General features: G+C 40.9%; 1 protein-coding gene across 4 annotated transcripts; it reads left to right on the top strand.

The window, feature by feature from the left end:
• Positions 1–1,769: 1,769 nt before the first annotated feature.
• On the top strand, positions 1,770–19,474 carry LOC131243206 (large ribosomal subunit protein uL10c). 4 transcript variants are annotated; one of them, XM_058242377.1, is made up of 2 exons: positions 1,770–2,581; positions 19,115–19,474. In XM_058242377.1, exon 1 carries the CDS (start codon positions 1,839–1,841, stop codon positions 2,535–2,537), a length of 699 nt encoding a protein of 232 aa, XP_058098360.1. In that variant the 5' UTR covers positions 1,770–1,838; the 3' UTR covers positions 2,538–2,581; positions 19,115–19,474. The 4 variants fall into 4 exon arrangements, with proteins under 4 accessions (XP_058098360.1, XP_058098359.1, XP_058098361.1 ...); XM_058242376.1 differs by having other exon boundaries at positions 19,179–19,474; XM_058242378.1 differs by lacking the exon at positions 19,115–19,474 and adding an exon at positions 18,085–18,334.
• The last annotated feature ends 6,465 nt before the right edge of the window (positions 19,475–25,939 follow it).

Genomic DNA, 25,939 nt, shown 5'->3' on the forward strand with positions numbered 1-25,939 from the left:
CTGTCTCCTCAGTCATCTCAACTGGCACTCGAGCAGGACGTGGGTTCCATGCGAAAGCCTTTCGCATGAAGTTCGCGCAAGGATGCTGGGTGGGGCCCACTGCAATGTGTGTGAGAAATTCATTTCGTCCATCCGTTTTGCGAGCTCATTTTCGGATGTGAAACCAAACCCGAGGTGGATACAAAACTAAAGTGGGTCAGGCGAAAGAGAAAATTGGGGAAAGAAATTCGACCGTTGAGATCTTCTTGGGTTCCACCTTGATGTTTATATGCTATCCAAACCATTTATAAGGTCATTCCAAATGGGATAAAGTGAAAACTCCAAATATATAGCGTGATATAGAACTTTTATGACCATAATAATGCTTCAACGTTGCTCACTGAATGCCCACTTTTTCCTCTAGTGTTTCCCACTTGAGTGTTGGATACACCTCGTTCTTGGTCACACGTCCTAAAAACATGTATCAAAACAGATGGACGGGGTGGATTACACACAAACATCTAGGTGGGCCCCACCTTGTATCCTTGCACAGGAACTTATTGCAAAAGTCTTTCGCAGGAAAACCACACCCCCTCGAATCTGACTTGTGACTACTCAGTATGCAATCTGATTGTGTGTGATACACGATACTAGCTATACAACTGGGCTGGTGTAGATACGTTTTGTGCGAAGACGAGCGCGGATGCGCCTCGTGCTCCAAGTTGTACGAACGACTCAAATGAGATCAAAGTTATATGGGGCCGACAATGATGTATTTATTATATCCATACCGTTTATCCATTTTTCGAGATCATTTTAGAGCATTAGAAAAAAAATGAATCATATTAAAAGCTCAAATGGACCACACCAAAAATAGTAATGAGGATAATGATTTTCAACGTTAAAAAATTGTAGGGCCCATCATAACGTTTACTTTCCATCTAATATGTTAATAAGGTTAAAAATACATGGATGAAGAGGAAAAACAAATTTCATATTGATCCGAAATTTCTATGATCTCCAAAAGGGTTTCAATGGTAAACATTCAATCCCCCACTGTTTTTTGCATTGTGGTCCAACTTATCTTTGGATCTGTCTAATTTTTGGGATTAAGCCTTAAGAAGAGCTCTCTAAATGGATGGACGGTTTGGATATAACACATACCTCATAATTTGACTCACAAACCCAACCTGATCCAAATTGTACCCAACCCGATTCGACTCGGTTTCCCTGACCAAGTCGGACTCGGTTCGGGTCAGGCCAACCGTGCATCAGATCGGATCGAGTCAGCTGACCCGGACTCAGTTCAGGATCGGATTGAGTTCAGGTCAGTTACTTGAAAATTCAGATCGAGTCGAGTTGGACCCAATCCGGTCCGACTCGACTCAGTGCCCACCTCTATTCGTGGCTAGAGATGGGCGGGGTAGCACGCAATCCGCGTCCACTAGGTGGACGGTTACCCGTTGTCCAACGGGTTGGAATTAAGACCTCATTCATTAACATAAAAACTCAATCGAGTGAGTTCCTCCGAGTTAACCCAACCCGGCTCGAAATTCAGTCCCCTCGTTTTTTAACTATTGAAAGTTTGAAACACATGGGTGTCTGATAAATGGCTCTCATATACAACCCACGGACACTTATCACATGGGCCATGTATAATCCATCGAGATCTAGTTCGTATTGGCAGATGAGTTCACGTCCCACATGATGGACGGTATAAAATCTAAATCCATTATCATTTCACATTTCTCACCGTGGCCCATTTGCTAAAGAAGATAAAACAAAGATAAGGCAGTTGTAATGGATCGCAGGCATCAGTCGCACCACCCTCCCCATCTTTCCCATTTCCGAATCCAGCCATGGAAGCGTCTCTGTGCGCATTCCCCTCTCCAAGACAGACTCTTCCTCTCTCCTCCCAAACCCTCGGTGCGCCCACACACCTACCAAGAGTCGGTGCGCCCTCTCTCCTAAAATTCCCCAACAGAAGAAGAAGAACATCAATCCCTCGCGCTGCAATCAGCCGCACCAAAAAAGAAGAAACGGTGGAAACCGTGAAGAGCCAGCTCGAGAATTGTTTCCTCATCGCGGCCATCAATTACAAAGGCCTGACCGTCAAGCAATTCCAGGATCTGCGAAGCACACTGCCTGACACCGTAAGGCTCGTTGTTGCTAAGAACACGCTCGTTGGAAAGGCTATCGAGGGAACTCCATGGGAAGCCCTCAAACCCTGCATGAAAGGGATGAATGCCTGGCTCTTCGTCCACACCGAGGAGATTCCCGGTGCCATCAAGCCCTACCGTGATTTCCAGCGGGAGAAGCGCCTCGAAGAAAATGACTTTACTGGTGCTGTCTTTGATGGCAAGTTCTACGCCCCTGCTGATTTCAAAGCCCTGGAGACAATGCCGACGCGGGCGGAGGTCTATGCTAAGCTCCTCGGGGCATTGCAGAACCCTGCTGTGTCGTTGGTCAGCACGCTGCAGGCGCCGGCCAGGGATCTTGTGCTCACACTGAAAGCGTATGTGAGCAAGTTGGAAGAGCAGGGCGGCGGAAGCAGTTAGATATTATTCTTTGCTGCCGCCACAACAGTTGCAGTGGCAGCAATGTAAGTTTTCTTTTCTTTTTTTCTTTGTTTATTGTTTAGATTATCTTTGATTCTGCCTTTTTCTTCTACTACTTTTCTTTGTCAATTGAATGTAGTGGCGATGAGATTTCAGGTGTGAATTCTGTTGAGTTGGGTTGTTTCTCTTTCAATTGGTATTTTAGAGCATCACTCTTAATTGCCTTGGTTGTGTTGTCCTAGTCCCTGTTTAGATTGGTCCTGAAAGTACTTGTGGAAAAGAAAGTGTTTTTCCATAGTTGTGATGCTTTAGTGTTTTTCCATAGTTGTGATGCTTTCTGTGGAATTAACCCCTTTATCTCAAAGCCCAGGCTCCACATCCCATGGGTTAGGACCTCGGCCGAACCCCTCTCGTGGGCACCACTTCACATGGGTTCTGCTTCACACGAGTCACTCGCCGAGTGTGCCCTTGCATTCCACAGACCACCCCACTTGAGCCCATTATGAAAATGCCCCTGCATTACCGTTCCACTTTTTTTTTTTTTTTTTTTTGTTTTTTTGTTTTTTTTTTTGTTTTTTTTGTTTTTGAAGAGATACGAAATTTGTATTAAAACAAAAGAGGGGAACAAAGCAAAACAAAGCGGATCCGTTGAGAAAGCGGATCAATTACGCTCCTAGGGGGAAAAGATTATAGTCCTTTAGCTTATCGACAGTAGCGGCCCATTCTACAATTAGCTGTATAGATTTGCGCACACGGGACTCCACCAAATTAGATTCATTTCTGAAGCATCTTCCATTCCTCTCTTCCTACACAGTCCACCAAACTGCCAAGATGGCCAATCTCCAGATTGCGGTTTGCTGGTGACCCAGCCTCGTACTGTGCCAGGCCTTAAGAAGCGACCGGGTGGAATTAGGAAAACACCAAGAGGTGCCAAAAGAGGAAAGAATGTGGGGCCAAATCTAATTGATATAAGGGCAGTGAACGGACAAGTGGTTGGTTGTCTTTTCGTTGGCCACGCAGCATAGGCAAACATTGGGAAGAATCATACCTTTCTTCCTTAGATTGTCGATAGTGAGCACTCTGTTCTTACCAACCAACGAACCGAAAAAGATTATCTTTGGAGGGGCAGGGTACTGCTAGATATGATTGGTCATGGATTCAACCACAGGGAATCCAAAAGCTTGTAGAAAGATTTGACAGAGAAAATACCTGATTTGTCTGCCCTCCAACAAAGATTATCTTCGGATAAGAGATCCAGGTTGCAGTTTGAGATGCGCTGGAGGAGGGCCACATATTCAGCAATCTCCCAGTCCTGTAAGTTTCTTTTGCATTCCACATTCCAAACCAGATTCCCATCAGAAGAGGAGATACAGTTAGCTATCGAAATGGCTTGGTTGGGGGCAATGCAGTATATGTGTGGAAATTCCAATTTGAGTGGAAGGTCTCCCACCCATCTGTCCTCCCAGAATCGCACATTCTCACCATTACCCACGACAAAACTGATGTTTTTGGAGATGTCTTTTTTCATAGATAGAATTCCCCTCCATAGAGTTGATGACTTGTATAGAGGAATCTTTGGTCCACCATCCGCCTGCGGAGCAACCGTACTTGCTTTTAATTAAGCTGTTCCATAGGGATCCCTTTTCGGTTCCAAGTCTCCAGACCCATTTTTCCTAGTAAAGCCCTATTCATAGTATTGAGAGATTTGATCCCCGCTCCTCCAACATTAGTGTGCTTGCAAACCTCCTTCCAATCAACCAAGTGAAATTTCTTCTTGTTCTCTAATTCGTGCCAAAGGAAGTCACGTCTAGATTTTTCCAAAATCGCCAAAACCGGAGCAAGGCATCTGAATAATGACATAAAATGTGATATGACCTCCAAACGAAAGATATCTACATTTCCATCTTTCTAGGTGATGATCAAACCTATTGATGAACTTATCCCAAAGGGCTTTAGGTAGCTTACCAGAACACAACGGGAGGCCCACAAAGGAAGAGGGGAGATTAGCGCTGCCACAGTTAAGGATTTCAGCATAAAAATTGACCTCACTTTGTTCCTTGTTGGCCCCGAATATCTTAGACTTTGCCATGTTGACTCTTAGACCAGACACCGCCTCAAAACATTTAATCATTGTTCGCATGTTGCCCACCGATTCCTGATTAGCTTCACTGAACAGGAGCGTGTCATCTACAAATTGGATGTGGGAAATCGGACTGATCATACCTTTGATTCTGAAGCCGCTAAGAATACCTTATGTCTGCCCTTTAACAAGCATTTTGGATAGGGCCTCCACGATAGTGAGGAAGAGAAAGGGCGATAGAGGATCCCCTTGGCGAAGCCCCCTGGAGCTTTTGAAGAAACCTTTGGAAGAACCATTCAGGAGGACTGAGAAATAAGCTGACCCAACGCATTCCTTGATCCAGCCTCTCCATTTTTCACCAAAACCCATGCGGACAAGCATATACTGCAGGAAACCCCAGTTGACGTGATCATAAGCCTTCTCAATATCGAGCTTGCATAAAATCCCCTTTGATCCAGATTTGAATTTGGAATGAAGACATTCGTTGGTAATAAGAGCACAGTCGATGATTTGTCTGCCAGGAATGAAGGCGCTTTGATTCTTTGATATCACATTCCCAATCACCTGTTTTAAATGATTAACCATGACTTTGACGAGAATCTTGTAAGGGCTACTGATTAAACTGATCGAACGAAAATCCTTAAAGCCTTCTGCTCTCGGAGATTTAGGAATTAATGCGATGAAGGAAGCTCCGATACCTCTAGACAGGCGCCCTCTATCAAAAAATTCTCTGAAAAAGTCCATGACGTTGCTTTGAATGACATCCTAAAATCTTTGGAAGAAGAGAATTGGCAACCCATTAGGGCCTGGAGCCCTATCACCATCAAGCTCGTCCACTGCCACCTTAACTTCTTCCAGTGAGAAGGGAATTTCCAGGCTGTTGGCATCAGAAGAAGATAATCTAAGAAACTAAAGGGAGTCGAGACCAGGCCTTCTCCAATCCTCTGACTTCAGAAGGTCGTTGAAGAATCTAACTGCCTCCTCTCCAATCTGCGTTTTATCTTCAATTCAGTTCTCGTTTACTTTGATACTATTGATTATGTTAACTCTGAGACGCGCGTTTGCTATACTGTGGAAGAACTTTGAATTTTTGTCCCCTTCTCTGATCCATTTGGCTCAAGAACATTGTTTATAGGCGATTTTGTCTTCCAGCACTCTGGCGGAGATATTTTGGATAATCTGAATTCTGTTGGATAGCTGATCTGTGGAAATTGAACCATCCTCTGCCTTGGCATCGAAATCCTGTAATTCCGAGAGTAATGAATCCATTTCCTTGGCCCTCTTGCTGAGCACCTCAGCCCTCCATTGATTAATTTTATCTTTTAGAAGCTTCAATTTTCTGCTCAATCTGTAGCCTACGAAACCATCAACATCAAAGCCCAACCACCAATCTTTAATGAGCTGGGAGAAACCTGAAATCTGAAGCCATGATATTTCAAACCTGAAGGGTTTAGGGCCCCAATTCTGATCTTCTACAGAGAGGAGTATTGGACAATGGTCAGAAGTGGTTTTTGGAAGGGCTGATTGGGAAATGAAAGGGGAAGATTTCAATCCAATCAAGAGAAAGGAGGAATCTGTCTAATTTGGATCTCATCGGATTCAGTTTGCCGTTAGACCAAGTGAACTTGGATGCAAGAAGGGGAAGGTCCAAGAGTTCATGGTCGTTTATCCAGACGAAGAACTTCCGCATTGCTGGGGAGACTTTGGAGCCATGTGATTTTTCTTCTGCAAATCTAGTAATATTAAAATCCCCACATACATACTAGGGACCAAGGAATCTGCTTCTAGTATCGTCTAGCTCCCGCCAGAAATCATCCCTGTTAGCTTCGAAAGTAGGGCCATACACTGAAGTAATAAGGAAGTGGGTATCTGAAGAGGGATTCTTTAGGATTACCGATAAAGAGTATTCACCATGCCAACTATCGACCAGAGACCAAACCGAGGCTTTCCAAGCTACTAGGATTCCTTCCGCAGTGCCAGTAGCATTTTGCGAAACGCATCTAGCATCACTAGCTTTCCAGAGGGATCGCAGAAGCAGGGGAGTGAAGTTCTGAACTTTGGTCTCCTGGAAACAAATAACATCCGGATTGTAACGATTGCTTGTGGCTTTGAGCAGTCTTCTTTTCTACTTCGAGCTAACTCCCCTTACATTCCAAGAGAGGATCTTCATAGAGAAACCGGATTGCCCCTTTTAACTGCGCTTGTTGATCCTGATGTGAGTCGTAGAGAGAAGCCGGGAGAGGATGAGAGGCTAAGGAGTTCTCTGTTGTGGACCGACTTGAAGGTGTGAAGTCTTGGAGATCTTAAAGCTGGCAGTGCTCTCCCGCGAGACTCTACACATTGAAAGAGGACGATGAAGTCTTCTGGACAATCCCCAAATGATAGACCGAGGGATCTACCAACATGACTGGTGGCATCCCTGATCCACTTCTTCCCTTGGATAACATTGATGAGATTGGACCTTTGAGATTTAGCACTTTTGATCGTCTTTAGAGAAAAGTCCGTACGCCGTGGAGTGTTTTCGACCCGGATCTGGAGAGGCTCTGCGTCGATGCAGTCTTCCATGCTTTCCTCTTGGAAGAGAATGGAAAGATCTTTATCAAGTGATACACTTCTAGGAACATTGTGGGAGGAGGCAAGGCTGGATTGATGCTTCGAGTTCTAAGATCGGCAGTCCAGTTCTAGAGGGTCTTTGGATTCCCAAATCAGAGGAAGGGTGGAGGAAGATTCCGCAGCCAAATGATGCTGGGGGAAGAGTATAGACCGAGGGGATTTGAAAACTCGAGCGATTTGGTCTGCATTCTCCAAAGATGAGAAAGAGTCGAGCTTTTTGCGTCGGTGAGTCAGTTCGGAGGATGGCTCCGGGTGGGATGAACGGTTAAGATCTAAAAGTGGGAGGGTCGGGTAGGTTGGAGAGAGCCTAAGAGAACAGTTGTGGGGCCTTAACTTGCTAACATTCCCCACCCTGATTCCGAACCGTTGGCTCGAGAAAAAGAGAACACTTGTCCCTTGGATGTGAAGGTTGTTCGATGCGCCTGTCGAGAAAGGAGCGCGTGGAGAGATCTCCGATGCACATGCGGTAAAGGGAGCGAGACTCGAGGACTGGATAGGGGTTGGATCGGAGCCGCGTGGCGAGTGTGCTAGCACGGTGCTCAAAGGCTGCAATGGGTCGTTTTCGAGGCCACGTGTTGATTGCGTAGGGAAAGATCTGTTCCCACGATAGCTGTGGCCAACCATGGGTGCAGGACTATTAGAACGAAGGGGATGTGCTCCAACAGAGTATGGAAATTGTGATCCGGCATTTGTTTCCATGGCTGCCGGCTCTACTGACCGGCGTTGAGCAGTCTCCCTGGTTCGCCAGAGATCTCCCCAACGAGGAACAAGGTCTTGATTGATCCCCCTTTGGATAGGCAATGAGATGATCCTCTCTTCCACCTCCACTTGGATGTGTGAAGGGATTGACTCACCTTTCTTCCGTCTAATTCTAGCTCTTATCACCCCCATCTCCTCACCTCGGATTGTCTTGGAATCGAGTTCTATGAATTTTCCAATGGCCCCTCCTGCCTTGAGGAAGAATTCTTCGTTCCAACACTCCAATGGAACTGACCATATGAGTATCCATATTTCTTCCATGCCAAAGAGGGAAACTTTGTCCCAGGTCTAGACCCTGAGGATCGGCCCCTCTGAATGCAACACGCCTGCGCAGATAAGGAGGTCCTGGTTAACTTCTGGGTTTAGCGTAAGTGACGCAGGACGTGAATTTAAATATGATATGCAAGATTGTAGGCTTAGATCACACCAATTCAGAAACAATCACACAAATTCCACATCCCACATGAAAATCCAAACATTCAATTAAAGGGGAATCTATGCGGGTCCAAGCCAACACAGGCTAGGACTGGACTAATAAAATTATAAGCCAAACGATGTCAAAGGGAAAATAAAATCAACTAGTCATGCATAAAAATCAGTCCCTAATCCAAGGGATTCCCTAATTTCAATTCAAGGAACCCTAAGGTGATAAAAATGGGCAAATCAATTAGGGATCATGTAATATAGGGTTATGATTCATGAAAAAAATGGCTATGAGAGGATAAAAGAGGATAAAAACCTGAGCCAAAAGATGATCCCGCGTGTGGACAGCAACAATGGCCCAGACGGACGTGCGTGTGATCCCGGCCGCACGTGTGTGGGGCCCACTATTCAGAAAAAGGCCACCTTGGCCCTGGTCGGCCAGGGATGGACTCCAAAACCCCCAAATCTCAGCTCGATCCGATGTACGGTTTGTGCGTGGTGTTCCGCCGAAGTTTCAGCTCGCCTGTGGGTCGAAATCTGGAAACCTGCTTCAATGAAGAAATCTGATGCAACAAAAGGACAAATTCGAAGTACGGATGGTGGGGGAAGATGGAAAAAAAAGATGATGGAAGATGGGGGTGAATTGGGATCGATGTGGCTTCGCACCACGGTAGTTAGCCCTTCGAAAAGGGAGGGCTTCTTACCTACTTTTGAATTCTTCCACAACTCACGAAGAGAGTAGAAAAATAAAGCAGGAATTTTTTATTAACTTCAATGAATGAAAAGAACTACAAAGGGTGCCTATTTATAGGGAGAACCCTATACCCAAAAACTCGCACCATGTGCGACACCTATTACTTGGCGATGAAGTAAACTAAAATAAAAACCAAATAAGAAAATCTAAAGTGTTCACGATATTCTAAATAATAACAATAAGCAAAACCTAAAATATAAAACCAATCCGACGAGTGGGCCACGATCATGAGATCCCATGGTGGGCTTTTCTTGACTATCGGGCCACTTTTCTGAACCAAAACTTGACTTCTAGCTAGGAAGCCCTCCCTGGACATCGTCATCGAGCCAGATCGATGGTGGGGTCCTCCTACGTACGTACGTGCGTAGGGGGGGGCGGCGTGAGTGCGCGTGCGCGCGCGATGTCCCCATCAGTAAGCCAGACTTCTCTGTAACCTATCGGATGGATGGAGTACAGCTCTGGACGAATGCTGGTTGTTTTCTAAATCCAGTTTTTTATTTGAGAAATCGAAGCGTCTTCTCTAGTCATTATCACCACTGTATTTTTAAGGTTCATTTTGGATTCTTCCAGGGCCGAAAGCGATATACTAATCACCTGCTTCGGACGTGGGTGGTCAGATACTGGAGTCTCACCATTCACCTTCTTTTGGGGATTGTCGATGTTGATGTTAGATGATTGAATGTCCAGATCTGCCTCCATCGGATGGAGTAGAGCCTCTTTGAACGATAGATCTTTCATTTGGTACGAATGTCTCGTAGGGGTTTTCTTGGATGGGATTGGAACTGAAAAATAAGAGGCTTTTTTTGATCTGTGTTCCGGCCCGAATCTTGCTTGCTGGACCAACAGTTTAACTCCTCCGAAGCTTTCGCCATGAAGCATTCATACGGCCCTTGTAAGTTCCTCTTCGGAACTCATCCTTATTAACACAAAAGTCCCTGAAATCACCACTATTTCTGTCCCTTGGTCTCACCACGTCCATCACCGCTCCAGCACGGCCAACACTCTGGCGAAGTTGATGGGAGCCCAACCTTCCGAAAAGCCCTTTACGAAAAGGGTAGGGAGTCCTGAATATGTGTTTCTTCCTGCGTTTCTTCCTCCGTCATGTTGCTTGGGTTTGCCCATCCTTTGTCTGTTTCGGACCAGTTGCCATTTTCCGATTTTGTCCGATTAGGGCCCATTGTCGTGCTTTCCCGTGATTTCCTTCTGGGGTTCAGAAGGGAAATCATCCTGGTGGCTGCTTGCTTTTTTGTGCTCTATTTCATGATCCGAGGTGATGCCCATACCATCTCCTTTACTTTGATGTTCCACATTTCGCCCTGATGTAACTCCGTTTGTCGTCATGGTCATTCATCGATGCTATTTCTATTCGTCGTTGTTGTCTTCGTCATTGTGGTGCATCAAAGGAAACTTAATATTCGTTGGTACAAAAGAAAAGAGGAGAAGAGAACAACCTCTAGGATTCCTTTATTCACGAAATTTTCCGTTTCACTTGTTCTTGGAAACTTAATATTCGTTGGTACAAAACTTAATATTACCGTTCCACTTGTTCTTGGAAATCATGGAAATTAAAACAAGCAACCTCTAGGATTCCTTTATTCACGACATTTTCCTCTACAAATTGACCTTTTGATTCCACCAATCCAAACAGGTCCTTAGGAAATATTTGTGCTCAGCCTAAAGCAACACATTTTAGCCCACAGATAAATTGGGAGCCAGACCTGCCTTTCAGTGATCTGGACCAGTCATTTGATGGGCACTGCTGAAAAGAAAACACCCCCATTACACCATCCTTACCCTCAATTGTTGGCCTGTAAATGAATGGGTAGAAGTTACAAATAGCCAACATGAAGAAATCCTACCAATTTATCGATGGGGATTATTTAACAGGGCCATTTTTGGTCTGCTGACCGACCATGGCAATGCGATGCAGCCAACCAGATGAATGATGTGGATCACTGCCAAATGTGGCTGCCCTGAAACTGCTCTGCACCGAGCATTCTATAATACCTCATTTATCTTCTTCCATAGTCGATGAGTCTCTTAATATTTCAAGCAGCATTCACCCAGAGATTGGAACTGGCTGGTGCATGGTCTTTATACTTTCTCGTCTTCCATTCTTTCTGGAGGAATTATGGTGATTTCCACACGGAGAGATTAGAGAGGTGGAACATTGAACATGTGCCAAGTGTAACCTAGAGTTCAAGTTCCCTACCATTTCCATTCTATCTTACTGGTTCTTTGTGATCTGGATCAATTTTTTATCAACCTAAAATTACTGTTCTCTACTCATACTATTGTTTAAGTTATAATGTAAATTTATCTTGACATTGCATAATGCGAGGAGCGTTTTGCCAAATTTACCATTGCAATTGGTCGGAGTGGGGCATATTCTAAAAGGACATGGATGTGCAGGCCTTCAACCGAGGGCAATTTTGTCATTTCATTCCATTCATATGAGTGGTCCAGTCCCACATTCCCCCTTTGTGTCTAGCTTGCACTAGACGACGTCATTTTAAGAGCCCGTGTAACAAACCTTCTGTGGGGTTCACCATGATGACTTTGTGAAATCCATTCTGTACATCTATTACACCGCTCATGTTAGGACATGAGCCCAAAAACGAGGTAGATCGAAAACTATATTGGGCCACAACATTGGAAAAAGTGGAGTTGTGTTCCCCACTGTTGAAAACATTTTGGGCATCCTTCTCTCTCTCTTTTTGCTTGTAGATGCACCTTCCCGCTCTCTCTGTCTCGTTTTCTCTCTCCGTTACTCCATCCACATGCCATACTATCATGCCCCAGTATCTATAATGTGGAGTTTCGTTACTTTGATTTATGCAATCCTAGCATATAATAGGATCAATGTTGTCAAATCGCCTAAGCGGTTGTATGCAACCACCATTGTGTGATCGCTTATATGATCGCACAACATTATTATTATTATTATTTTTTATATCATAAAAAAGAAAACAAATCAAAAAAAAAAAAAAGAAGGAAATTTTGTGAAAAATCTTTTTTTTTTCCCACAAAGACTTCACTACTTCCATCAATTTTTAAAGCTATTACCTATACTATTTAAGCTATTAATAACTAAAAATTAACAACAACTTATTAATAAAAAGTAAAAACTTAACACTTTTATTGATAAACAAAATCTACAAAGTACAAACTACTAATTTACTAATTATAATACTATATACATTGTCCCCTCTCCCATTGTGGCACATCATCACCATCACCTTCGTCATCCTCATTGTCAAAGTCATTTCCTTCATCAATGTATACTAATCTTCTTTTGTTTCTTCATCATCTGTCCGTAGTAGTTGCTCATTCATATCTAATGGTCGAGCATCTTCTTCTTGTACTTTTTCAATCTCAATATCATCGTCGTCTTCTCCTTGACTTTTACGTGCAACCGCAGGCCTCATGCCATTACTCGCCCCTCTAGCTCCTCTTCTCCGCCGTTGAGATTGAGAACCTTTGCCAGGTGCCGATCCATAAGTGGCATCTTCGATTTGGGCCCATGTAAGGGACTCGTCTGCAAAGACTAGATCATGTCTCCACAAGCCACTCACTATTTGCCTCCAAATCATGTAGGCTGATAGGATCATAGAATCTAGGCTTTTCTTGCCTAGCCTGGAATCTTTCTTGCAGCTTCTGGTTATACCGGACGAAGACCAAGTCATTAAGTTTATTTTGTTTGAGGTGATTTCTTTCTTTCTTTCTTTCTTTTTTTTTTCTTTTTTTTTTTTTTGGTGAATTTGCATGCCATTAACATTTAGAATATGTTATTAACAATTTAGCAATGAAATTTGAAACAAAAAGTAAATTATAGAACTTTAAGTTGTAATTTGTAAAACTTACCGACTCGAATGTACTCCAATTGCACTCGTAACCGCTCGAAGAACACATAAGGCCAAGATTTCTCATGGCCAGCTTCCGTAGTGCTGGATCCCTCCTAGTCCGGTCAACTCCATACACAGACCACCACTCAACTATGCAAATAAGTTTAAGTTAGACACTTTCTCACTTAGACTTCGTACATTGTAAGTCGTAGAACTTCATAGAATTGCATGCTTGGAAATTTCATACTTCTATGCCTAATAACAATCTCTCTTGATCAAATCCCTACACTTCAGGTAGAAGTCCAGCTCCCGAGAAATTTTATCCTATTCTTCTTTGTCTGGGACCATTCTTTCTAAAGTGTCTAGAAATCCGACCATATGAAACACGGCTGCCGCAGTCCTATCGACGGATGCAAAGAATACGGCCGGATTAAGGATGTAGGTAGCTAAATATAAAGGCGATGACATTTGGCTATCCCATCTAGCATTTATAATATTTAGGATGGGTTGATAATCATATTCTTTATAGTTGAAGTGTTCCATTACTTTGTTTTTAGCCCTCTCCATCGCATCATAGATATAACACATGGGTGGCTTTTCATCATCATCCACCAATCACAGCACACTAAGGGTTCAGATGATTTTAAGGCCTTTACTACTTAAGCCCAAAATCGAGCAGAAAGAATGGTTTGTTGGACTTACTTTCCTTCGGTCTTCTTTGACCATGGTCCATTATTCTAATTGGCTGACAATGCAAAGGACCCAAGTTCAACTTTCTTTGAATGTAATCTTTATAGTGTTAAGAAAGCTATTGTGAATCAGGTGACTGCTAGACGAAGCAATTTGCATCCAAGTTGGTTTCTCATGTGATTGAGAAGAAGGGCATGCTTGTACATAAAAACAGTAATTCTCCTAGCCCTAGCAATTACTTTAAGATAAAACATACCTATATCTTCTAATATTAAATCGACACAATGTGTCGCGCATGGTGTTCAAAATAAACATCGCCTCTTCTCCATAAGTTGGCGACCGGCAGCTGCATGATTACCTGTGTTATCCGTGATAACTGGGACAACATATTCCTCGCCTACCTCTTCAACTACACTATCTAACAATTTAAATAAATAATTGATCAGATGAGAATGGGTCAATGCATCCATGGACTTAAAAAATATTATTCTAGTTGGACAATTTATAAGAAAGTTTATCAATGTCCGACTGGATGTATCAGTTCATCCATCTGCCATTAACGAACAACCATATATTTTCCAAGTTTTTTTTAATATTCAGAGATAAAGTTTCTAGTAAACTCCACCACATTTTTTAGGCAACTCTCCCTCACTTCATGATCGGAAAGGGGTTTTAAGCAAGGTCCAAATTGACCTATAGTTTCAACTATAACTTTAAAACTCTTCATTTTCATGGTGTTAAAAGCTACACCATCTTGGTATAACCACTTCGCAATGTACTGAATCATGATTTTTTTTTTTTTTAAATCATTTTTCTTATACCGGTTATCCAAAGTGGTTTGGGTGGGTCCCTTATCCCTTTGATCAACCACATATTCCGGATGTAGTATAACTCACCTATCCATAGGCCCATGCCCATGAGCTCTTTTGGTGGCTGGTCTACATCGCCTTGTGAATGTAGGGTGGTGTAGATTCATCCAAATCTACTACATTAATATCCTCATAAGCTTCTCTCCATAAATTCCTCTTGCATAGCCGCTGTGTAATGTCTTTTCCGAGCATGCTTATCCATGTACTCCATGATTTCCCTATGGATCTCTGGAGTAACATTGGGACATGCTCTTGCATTTGCTCCCGATGTGTGTATAAGGTGTTGTTTATGCCTGCCAATACCACCGGAACTTGCAAATCCACATAGGTCACACACTACTTGGGACTTTTCATGGGCACTTTGATAGTGCCCGTACTTCCAACCTGGGTCCTTTGACTTTGGCTTCAAAGTAGAAGATTGGGAAGAAGACATGATGACACTATGTAGTACCCTAGTAGGGTAGGGTAATTGGCCATAGTATGTGTATGAGACTGTGTGTGTTTTAGAATTTTGAGTCTATTAGTCTAAGCAGTAAGTACTAAACTAGATAAGTAGTAAGTAGTACGCACTACTAAATAAGTATAATAAGCAAGAGTGTGTGTGTGTGTGTGTGTGTGTGTGTGTGTGTGTGTGTGTGTGTCTTGAATTGATTCTTCAAAGTGAATTTGAAAGTCTTGATTCTAGATTCTTGAAAGTTGTAAATGATCACACTTCTTGACTCTTTCTTGAATCCTAGAAACTACAAACTAGAAATAAACAAGATTACAAGAAACTAGAAATAATTAAAATAGAAATAAAAACTATAAACTTCAAACTTGAAAGTTGAAATAAACTAGAACTAGAAGTCTAGAATCTAGAATCTACAAACTACAAATTACAAAGTAGAAATTACAAGTCTACAGATTACAATGAAAGTATGAGTCAAAATAGAAGACTTTGTTCGGTTTGTTGGGACTGGGTGTCTGATTGCCACTTGAGAGTTGAAACTTGAGTCTTGAGAGTTTCTTGAGTTGAGTCTTACTCTTGACTCTTGACTCTTGAATCTTGATAAATGAGAATTCTAAGAAGAAATCAAGAATAGATTACACAAACACAAGTTAGAAAATAGAAACTTAGAATAGAGATTAGAAAAAAAAAGTTAGAAACTTAGAAAAAGAGATTAAAAATTAGAATAGTAAGAGAATAGACTCATAGAAGAGGAGAGAGATATAGAAAATAGTATAGTGATTGAATCCTTGATTCTTCTTCTTGCTTCTTTTCTTGACTAGATATTGAATTTGATTCTTGCTTCTTGATAGAGTGAATAGTATGAAAGAGATTAAGACTAAGAGAGAGAATGAGAGCTTTAGAATGATGTATGAGAGAGCAAGAGAGTGTTTTAGGATGTATATGTCACAAATGGAGGGGGGAAGTGCCTTTTTATAGGCAAAACTTCAAATAAAAAATAAAAAACCTCCAACAGTCAGATTTCTGACCATTGGAGGGTATGCGATCACATATGCCGTTATGTGATTGCTTTATGCGATATGCGATCGGATGGTTGCATATGCCATATGGATGGCATTATGCAATTATGGGATCGCTTTTGACAACATTGAATAGGATACTATGCATGTAGGATATATAATAATAGCATTCATCATTTTATATAAAAATAACAATATCAATTTGTATTCAAATTGTTGGACAAGGCTACCATGAATATAATCAATATCAATTTGTGTATATAACTATATTGCATTTGCATATATTTGACAATATGTACTGGAGCTACCCATACGATCGTACCCTTTGTGTACTACATATTGGAGGAAGTAGTGCACCATGTACCGGTTCCAATACCACCTGCCAGAGTGACCCATGATCCAGGTAAACTTGCGATATGAAATGTGGGCTGATTGGGAACATGCCCTGGCCAAAAAAAAATCAGGTCAGTCCACTCTCATCAGGTGGGCCATGAGGAAAATAGGAGGTTAGAAAGGAAATCACCACCAACGGATTATACCCACCTGATGAGTGCACTAATCCAAGGTATACAAAAACGGTTACGTAACGGTTGTAATGGTTGTTACGTAACGGTAATGGCATGGGCCTTACATGATATGGGGTTGTAAGAGCCCAAGTTAAAAATTCAGACTGTAACAAGCTTGTAATGGTCCATTATGACCATGCATAACGGTTACGTTTTGGGGGTTGTTTTTCACTTTTGCCCAAAATTTTCCTTCTCTTTTTGACTTTTTTGTTTCTTTAGATTATTTTTAATCTATTTTCAACTAGATTTCTGCACTCTTTGAAGATTGAAGTATAAGATTTAAGTCACTTTCAAAGAATTGATGATCCAGGGCTGAATTTGGGGAAAATTGAAAAATAGGCATTTTTTTTTTCTTGTTACAAATGTATGGATTCAACAGTATATTACCAAATCGATCAAATCTTGCTAGATTTGTGTTTTTTTAGCCATCTTTGTATTATTTTTCTTTTTCTTTTTTGTATTTTTGCTGGTTTTTATATACCTTCCAGCAATTTTCAAATTTTTATTTATTATTTATTATTATTATTTTAAAGTTTTTGTAAAATATCTGAAGTGTAGATTGTTTAAATACATCATGTAATGTAGATCTACACACGCATGTACTAAATTAGTGTTTTTTATCTCTCTCTTTTTCTTTTCTTTTTTTCTTTTTTGAATGATAATAATTCCGGGTTGGTTGTGGGATGAATAGTGACATTTAAAAAAACAAATCCTGAAATTTCTTGAGGGAAATTATGTCAAATGCTTAAGTATATGCATTAGTAGGATGACTACCATGGATGCATGAATTTTTTTACTTGTTTTGGGCCTATTCGAATAGTAAAAAATCTCATGTAACTATTAATTCGAAATTAATTTTTCCTCAAGTTTCTTGAGGGAATTGGTGTCAAATGGTTAGGGATGTGCATTAATGGGATGAGTTGTGCAAATTGTGTGAACTTCAGGCCATTTGGGGGCATTCAAATGTATCCAAATTAGCCCAACACTATTCGTTCGAATTAAAAAAAAAAAAATTCCTTAAATTTGTATCGTGTCATTGATATTATATATTTAGAATATTAAATATAAGAATTTTGAAGTCAGTTTAAACCTCTCAAGTGAATAATATCATCAGGCAGCCCTAGATAGCATTCTTACCAAAGAATGGCCCATTACACCATCATGAACATGTTCAAAACTAGAAAATAGTACATATTTGGGATCCTCTCTATTTTCTTAGTATTTTGTTTTCACATTTTTTCTTAAAAATTAAATTCAACCATTACGGGGTGCTAATGCAACGGTCCAACTGTTAGCTGTTACCATTATTGAATACCTTGAACTAGCCTCTTTAATCTTTTGCTGGCAGAAATGGCACCAGAGTTTCTTCTTTCTTTCTAGGAGTAGCTTATGCACGCAATGCAACTGACACAGCTGGTCTTTTCTCTGGAATTCTTCCAAGGGAGGGAAACCTTCTGATTAGCGTGAATGTAAAATTGTAGGGCGGCCTCATTTTTTTATATTTTTTATGGACCAATGTCTATATGCCATTTCATGGGAGATTGAAGGATCTCAACTGAGTAAAGAACCATACAGGCCTTTTGGGGCTTGTCGCAAGTCGCAACACAAATTTTGATCCTGCCGAATTTGAACTTCTGTGGAAAGTTGTTTATTTGCAGCAAAAGATGGGCATTTCTGAAAGGCAATACAATCTTCTGAAATTCTGCTAATATAACAGATGAAAGCAGCTTCTTTGGTGTTTGTTTTATGATGATGATCTTTTAGTCTCTTTGAAACTATTGTTTTGTACAGGGGAGCTGTTAAAACAGATTTTGACCACAATCCTTTCACACGAGGGTCTTTTCACAGGATGGTAAAAACCCTTGGAAAAAAATTTCGTACCTGCTTGTCATTGGAAATCTTCAGTGTTGTGCTAGAGATAACTTGGTAACCACCTTTTTTTTTTTTTTTTATCTCTTTGAAATGGGGATTGTAGAAGGGGACTTTAATAGGGTACAGAGCAACTGTGGTACGGTGACAGGTTTTCACCCCCGATGATCTGAATGTGCTACTCAGGCCATCATGACAAGCATTTGTTGAACAGGTGAATAGTTAATGGCTCATATTCAAATCCAGGATTCAAAGGTCAGGATAAGCAATGAGGCATGGTTATAAGACCATAGATTCTATATGGTAGTAACAAGAACATGAACTGTTCAGATCATTCTAAGGATGCAATCCAAGGGTGGAAACCTGCCACCACACCATACTGTGGCACTGAGACCTATCAAAACTTTGTAGTAGGTGCAGTTGGCTGGCTGGTAAATTGTTTGTTATGAGCATTGAGAGAAGTCCACGTGATGCAGTTGATTTTGTTTATTTTCTCAATATGTTAGTTGCCTAACAACAGTCCTCAGCAATTGAGTTGTTGTGTCTGCTTTCATATTGCAAAACATTAATGTATCTGGAACCAAACCAACTGCCGGACAACTGAGTCCATCTATAAGCTTTTGGCTTGGCCACATGTTTCAGGAACCCAAGTAACCAATCAATCAAAAACCCTGATCTGACCATGACCTCTTTTTGTGGGTGGTAGGGTGCATTCAGTCCCAAGGTAATTTGGGCCACTTTACATGCTCCAACTCAAGGCTTCTTGAAGTACTACTTCAGAAAACGAAAGGTTATTGGGTTGTTTTTCAGTCTCCTGCTTGGTAGATGAGCTGGTAGAGACAGTGTAGTGTATGAGTGATCCAGCATTCAATCCCTGGTAGTGTTACCTTCCGTTCAATCCCTGGTATTGTTACCTTTCAAAAACAGAAGAAGAAGAAGAAGAAGAAATGTACAAAAACAACTCTATTGCAATGTTTAAAGTACTGGAGTGGGTTTCAAATAGGTTTAATTGGTGCTTCAGTCCAACTGCGGATCCATTCCAACCTGGGGACCTCCGATGATGCGAGTCTACCCATCTCTTGCATCTCCACCATATATGGAGCACTTAGCATGATCAGCACCTTTGAACGAATGAGCTGCCTCATGATGGGCCATGGTCCAAAATCACATGTAACTGATCTTAGCCATCACATCAGTTACTAGCCATGCACTCCCTTTTTTCACCTTGTCTGTAAAAGCATCATTGCTTCAATGGTTTGGAAGTTGTTAATTTTAAATTTAGATCAATTAATATGCTTATATAAAAAATGCATTGTGAGTCTAGAATCCAACTCACGGGAAAAATAGAGCAACTTTTTTATTGGGCCATGGTTTAGACCTTGAGCAGATGCATGGTGATTTTGCACTCGTATGGGCACACTTTCTCTGGTAGAGAATAACCCAGGGAATCGGGATTCCACTTCTCTTTTAAGAAGGGAGATGATATCGAATAGGGCTCTCAATGGGTCGGATCTGGATCGGATCAAGTTGGATCCAGCTCGAAATCCTAAAATCTGTAGCCGGATTGGGGTTTAGATTTGGATTCGACTCGGATTCAAAAGGTGATATCCATCTCCAATCCACTTATAAATAGTCAGATCTATTTTTAATCCAAAAATTTATATAGCGATCGAATTCAGGTCGGATTTGGGTTCGAATTCACCACATCGCAAATCTAAAAAAATTATAAGATAATATATTTAATTTAGCAACAAATTGGTGCAATTTGAAAATTTTCAATTTGAATCACGCAGGAGTATTGAAGTCTGAAGAGAAGAAGTCGAATAGTCACTCAGAACTCACTACTGTGGAAGTTGAGATCGTGAACCCAAATCTGGTTCATTTAATTAATTAGACCTATTATAAGATCCAACTCCACATTATACAGGTTCAGAGCGATTCGGATCTCAGATCTAACCCGCTCCATTGAACACCCTAATATTGAAGAGAGGAAACCATGATATGGTAAAAAGCCCTTTCTTTGCTATATGTGGCAAGGTGATCTATCAATCAGGTCCATCCATATAATTTTCCTAGCACAAAAGGCTCATTCTTCAAAATTCATACATATTATCCAGTCCTTGCCATTTGATCATTGTCCTTCAAAGAGGGTTGAAAACGGAAATACCAATGTAAATTGAAGAAAAAATGGTGGAGAGGTCTTATATATATATATATATATATGATTTTTTGAAAAGAGAAAAAACCATTTATGATCATTGCAATGGATGCATTGCCCTGCTACACGTACTGTGAAGAAATGGCTATGTGATATTCCGGTCCTCCCTTCTCACCCACGTAATTTCACTTTTAAGTAAGAATTTTATGACACTTGGGGTATGATAGGTGAAAAGGAAGGCAGAGAGACAAGGGGGGAGAGAGTTGTTGCACTGTGCTTTTAAGAAGCAATAGGGGAGTTATTTAAATCACGAAATCTTTCCCATGTCAAGCAGTTCTAACTCTAAAACTAATTGCAGGGAGTCAAATTATCCTTGACCCCTCGACGGGTAAATCTAAGCCGTTTCTAGGTTTTTTGTGGGTAAATCTAAACCATACATTAGATAGTAGTATTTTTATTTTTAATTTTTTCTCAGTTCCTAAAATATTCATAACTTCATTTTCAGTATTGTTGCATATGCTTCAAATATTAAGAGTTATCCACCTTGAGAAAATTACCCGCAAGGGTATAAAATTGATCAAACACTAGTGTTCGAGAGCTTGTGTTTCATGTAAAGCTGTTTGGATTTGGGCAAAGTTGTATACCAACTAGTAGTTATGCAGAGCCACAGATGTCCAAGCTTGTCAACCCTCTTGTGCGTCGAAGAACATCTACTTTTTGATAAGTAGTCAATGAGGTGGAACTAACTGTCAGCGACACTATGGCTTTGGTAGACATGATGATCCTATTTATTCATGCACATGCATGACATGTTTCAAAATGCCACATGTGTGACCGTCTAAGTCCAAGCAGCTAACATGTGCATATGTGCCGCCATCAATTATCAAGCGCTAAAAAATGTAGCATGGTGTCAAGGTTGTGCATGCATGAGTAATTGTGCCATTAATCAATCTTTAATGTCTCCACATTTACCCCAATCCATCACGTCCATGATTTAGAGTATTTGCAAATAAGGAATGAAACAACTGGTCGGTGATAACATATGTACAAAGCTAGCTGGCAGCATCCCGTGAATTGCTGGCCATGCATGATATACAAATATACACTTTTCTTCTATTTATTATTATTATTATTATTATTATTATTATTATTTTTGGGGTTTTGGGTCGTCTCTGGTGGGGTCATTTGGCCCAGGTCATTGATAACCCAGGTGGGCAGGTTGGATTGGGTAGGTTTCAACCCAAGTCAGATGATTTACTTAAATGGTCCACACTTTCTAGCATGAGCCTGATCCGCTTCTCATTTTGCTGGACTTTAAACCCATTTCAGAAACGGGTTGGTCCAGTTGATCCACTGCATGCGACTGAATCACACCCATTGCCACCCCTACACAAGGCAACCCTACTGAGGGTCTTTGAACTCTTCTTTCAGTCCTACACATTTCATGGGAAACTAAGCTTATTTGATAATCTGACTGTCGGATTGATAGCTAGACATACTCTACGGTTAAAAATGAAAATATCTGACCATCATATTTTAAGAAACAGACGTCCACTAATCTGAGGTTAGGATTGTTCAATTAATCTGATTTTGAGATTGTGACGCAGAGAGAATGGGTTTCACAATTTAGTTAGTTTGGTTTGAGTTAACATAGGTCAAAGTGTACAATTTCTAAGTGCATGTGCATCAAGCTTAATACTGCAGCAGAGTATCAAAGGAGCTCCCCTAAGTTGATTCATCGATTCCATCCCATGAAATTCAGTAACGTTTGCATAGCTTACGTCTATATATTTATAAGATCACTGGCTCGTCACTTTGCACGTGACTTCATCTCCATCTATGGGTTGCTGATGTCCTCCCTTTAGAATCATCTAGTCCAAGTGATTTTATCCTTAGTAAATTTCTGGTGGGGCCCTGATTGCATCATGATGTGATTTGAGGACTCAAAAACAACAGTTATCTGTCCCCGTCATTTGCCATTCTGCACGACTACCCAGTTCAGGGATCTGTCCACAATACACGTGGCGTGCATGCATGACTGTCGAAATTGAGGGTCAGATAGTTGATGGAAGATAGCCCACAAACCACATTGATCAATTGATCTGATTTAACCCATTGAATATGAGCCCAACCATTTCCAATCCAATCCAACAATGCGATTTTTAGCTATGGGTACTCATAGTAGGGCCCACAATTTTGATGGCCTGGATTGGTGGATATCCTAAGTTATGTGTGTACCTTGTGTTAGTTTCCTTATTTTATGGGGGTAATGACACTATCAGAAACCCCATGTGAAAATCCATCATCATCCACCTTTTATCTGTTGCTGGTCCTGTAATTGGAGATGGGAGGTACACATGCACCTCACTATTTAAATTAATAATAATAATAATAAAGGGTTGAAGACTATATTTGTAAAACATGGTGGCTCGGATTGGAAACTCAGCTGAGTCGAGTGTCATGTAGTCTACAACTAGGAAAACACTTAGACCATGACAAGTGGCATGGAAACAAGGTTAAGAAAGGCTCCTGACACCTAAAAAACTAAGAGAGTTACCGTATCTTCAGTGACCAGCAACAGCCAAGTACAACATAGGAACCAAGGAAGGTCCAATTAGCAAGTCTAGGACAGAGAATGCTATGGTCGATGGGGCAGATTAGCAAAGAGAGCTTTTGATAGTAGTCTCCAAGCTCTGAAGGGGTAGATGCTGGGTGTTGTAAATAAGCTGGCCAATACTCAATTTCAGGTGAGTGAATCTTTCTAGACTAAGGGTGCTGAAGAATCCTCTCTAGGCTATAAGAGCATGTTAAGGAAATGTTTAGGCTTTACGGACAAAGGTGATGGCCGGCAGTGAGTATGGCCATAAGGGGAACATCAATGGACATCAAATCTGTGACCTTCAGTTGACTTTAATCAGTTGAAACATAGGGGTTTGATTTGTGAGAATGTCACTGAGTTCCTGATACTTATGCTAGATATTCATGGCATGCCTGAAAAGGAATTACTCAACTTCATGGATGAGCAACAACATGGATCCTAGTAGGAATATGGGTGTGCAGGACCTTGCAACGGCCGTGACGGTAGCAGGGTCAATTAATAGAATTCATGAGTGGTGACATTTGCAAGCTAATTTATATCTCTTAGGAGTTGTTGGGGGCTATGGTTGGGAATGGGATAAAGGCTCCTAATGTGAAGGGTGGTAAGGTGACACAGGAAAGGACATGATGAGGTCGAACACCGTTTTCTCAAGGATAACTACTCCGAATTTATGGAGTTTCTCTGGACTCCTCAGAGAGATTCCTCAAATCCACAAGAGAAGAAAATAGAAAATAATTTCTAATAATTCTGAAAATAAATTAATTGATGATAAAAATGAATTTACAACCCTTTAAATAATGATATCAAACTTAAGTTTCAAAATCAAACTCCAACCCAAACTCCCTAAAAACGTGACTTACTATAAATAGTAAAATTATTATTTATAGACGGTCACGATTTCTACTAGACTTCATGGTTTTCGGCCAAAAATAGTAAGTGTCCAATTTGGCCTAACCATGTTATTCTCCTAATTTTTCTAAGCCCCTTTCATGTTGGGCATGACTCCTAAAGCTCAAAGGATCAAATAGTAAAAATGAAATTAAAATTAACTTTCGACCATCGATCTAATGGAATCTCGCAAATTCGGCATGGGAAATCTGGCGTAGCAAGGTTGGTTGGCTAAAGTAGCTTTGAATAACTCATTCCGATTTGCGAGATATGCCTGTTTTAAGGTTTTGATGGTCCAGATCATTTCCACCTCCAGTCAGGTCTTCTCTGGTCCATCTTCGCTATGAAAGTGTCCGTGACCCTCTTTACCTCATAAGAAAAAAGGGCTATATACAAACCATTCACATGTGATGGGCCTAATCTTGCTAGGGAGTGACCAATGCGTCAGGCTATCATTGCCCTCCTAAAGAACTTGAAAAAGAAAGAGGAGGGAGACAACATAGAGTTGCAATTGGGTTGACGCAACTCCTAATGCTATGAAAGGAAAGTATAAGAAATAAGAAAAGAAACTCGAATTGCACGTTCCAAGCTGACGAGGAAGGAGCAATAAGCTTCCTTTCCTACTAAAAGAGGTACACATCAATGGGAAGTCCACTCAAGCTATGTTGATCACACATCAAAAAGCATGATTTTGTCTAAGGAGAGGAGACAAAAATGACTAGGTCTGTCGTGGGTGAAGGACTTGGGGAAAGATGCTCAAACATATTCTTAAGGTGTGGCCAAGGATGTTCAGCTATGCATTGGTTGGTGGGCCAACAAAACAAGAATCTTCATTATTTCACTGGACGACTTTAAGGAGATTCTCATGCCCTTACTTAGAATAGTACTGTCCATCATGAAAGAGGAACTTTGTGTACGATCCTTGTGTGCACGAGGGAAAAGCCAAGGTTGGATTGATCTCAACCTTATAGTTGATAGATGGCATCAAGGAAGATGGGATCTTGCATTTCCCAACTAAAGTCATGGGTAAGGGGAGAATGCCCGACTCCAACATGGAAGGATTAGTGGATGAGACATCAACTAAGGTCGTTATGAGATTCGCTCCACGAGATGGAAATGGGATGATAAAATCATCAATGAAGAATTGGTGAATGGATGGAACATTGCATGGTGAAAAATTTTAGATAATGTAAAAATTAATTTGGAGAAAATGACTGTTGCTTTTTCTTGAATTTTTTTTTCTTAAAAAAAAAAAAAAAAGAATACAACGAATTTATAAAAGAAAGGTTGAAAAAAGTTTCCTCATTAGGGGAAAAAAAATAAATCAAAATACAATTAGGTAGAAGAACAGAAGAGAAAATGTAATGGGAAATACAATGTTACCTAATACTCCCCGTAGAGTTGGTGTAAGATCTGTAGCCCCTAAATTGTTAATTAAGAGATGAAAATGGTCCTGCCTAAGTGCATTGGTAAACACATATGCAAGTTGATGTTGGGAGAACATGTAGCATGTGCAGAGGATGCCATAAGATTAAAAAAAAAAAATTCCCTGAACAATATGGGAATCAATCTCATTATGCTTGGTGTGCTCATGGAAAACCAGATTATTGGCAATGTGAAAAGCGGCCTAACTGTCACGATGAAGCTTCGTGGGTTGGGAATGTTGAAGCTTGAAATCTGAAAGAAGAGCTTTGAACCAAATGAATTCGCATGCAGCATTGGCCATGACACGGTATTCAACCTCAGTAGATGACCCGTGAAATAGTAGTCCAATTTTTTATTTTCCAAGAAAGTGGACTGTGGCCAAGCATGGTGAAATATC

Source organism: Magnolia sinica, chromosome 4, assembly GCF_029962835.1.
Source record: "Magnolia sinica isolate HGM2019 chromosome 4, MsV1, whole genome shotgun sequence".
NCBI classification, from domain to species: domain Eukaryota; kingdom Viridiplantae; phylum Streptophyta; class Magnoliopsida; order Magnoliales; family Magnoliaceae; genus Magnolia; species Magnolia sinica.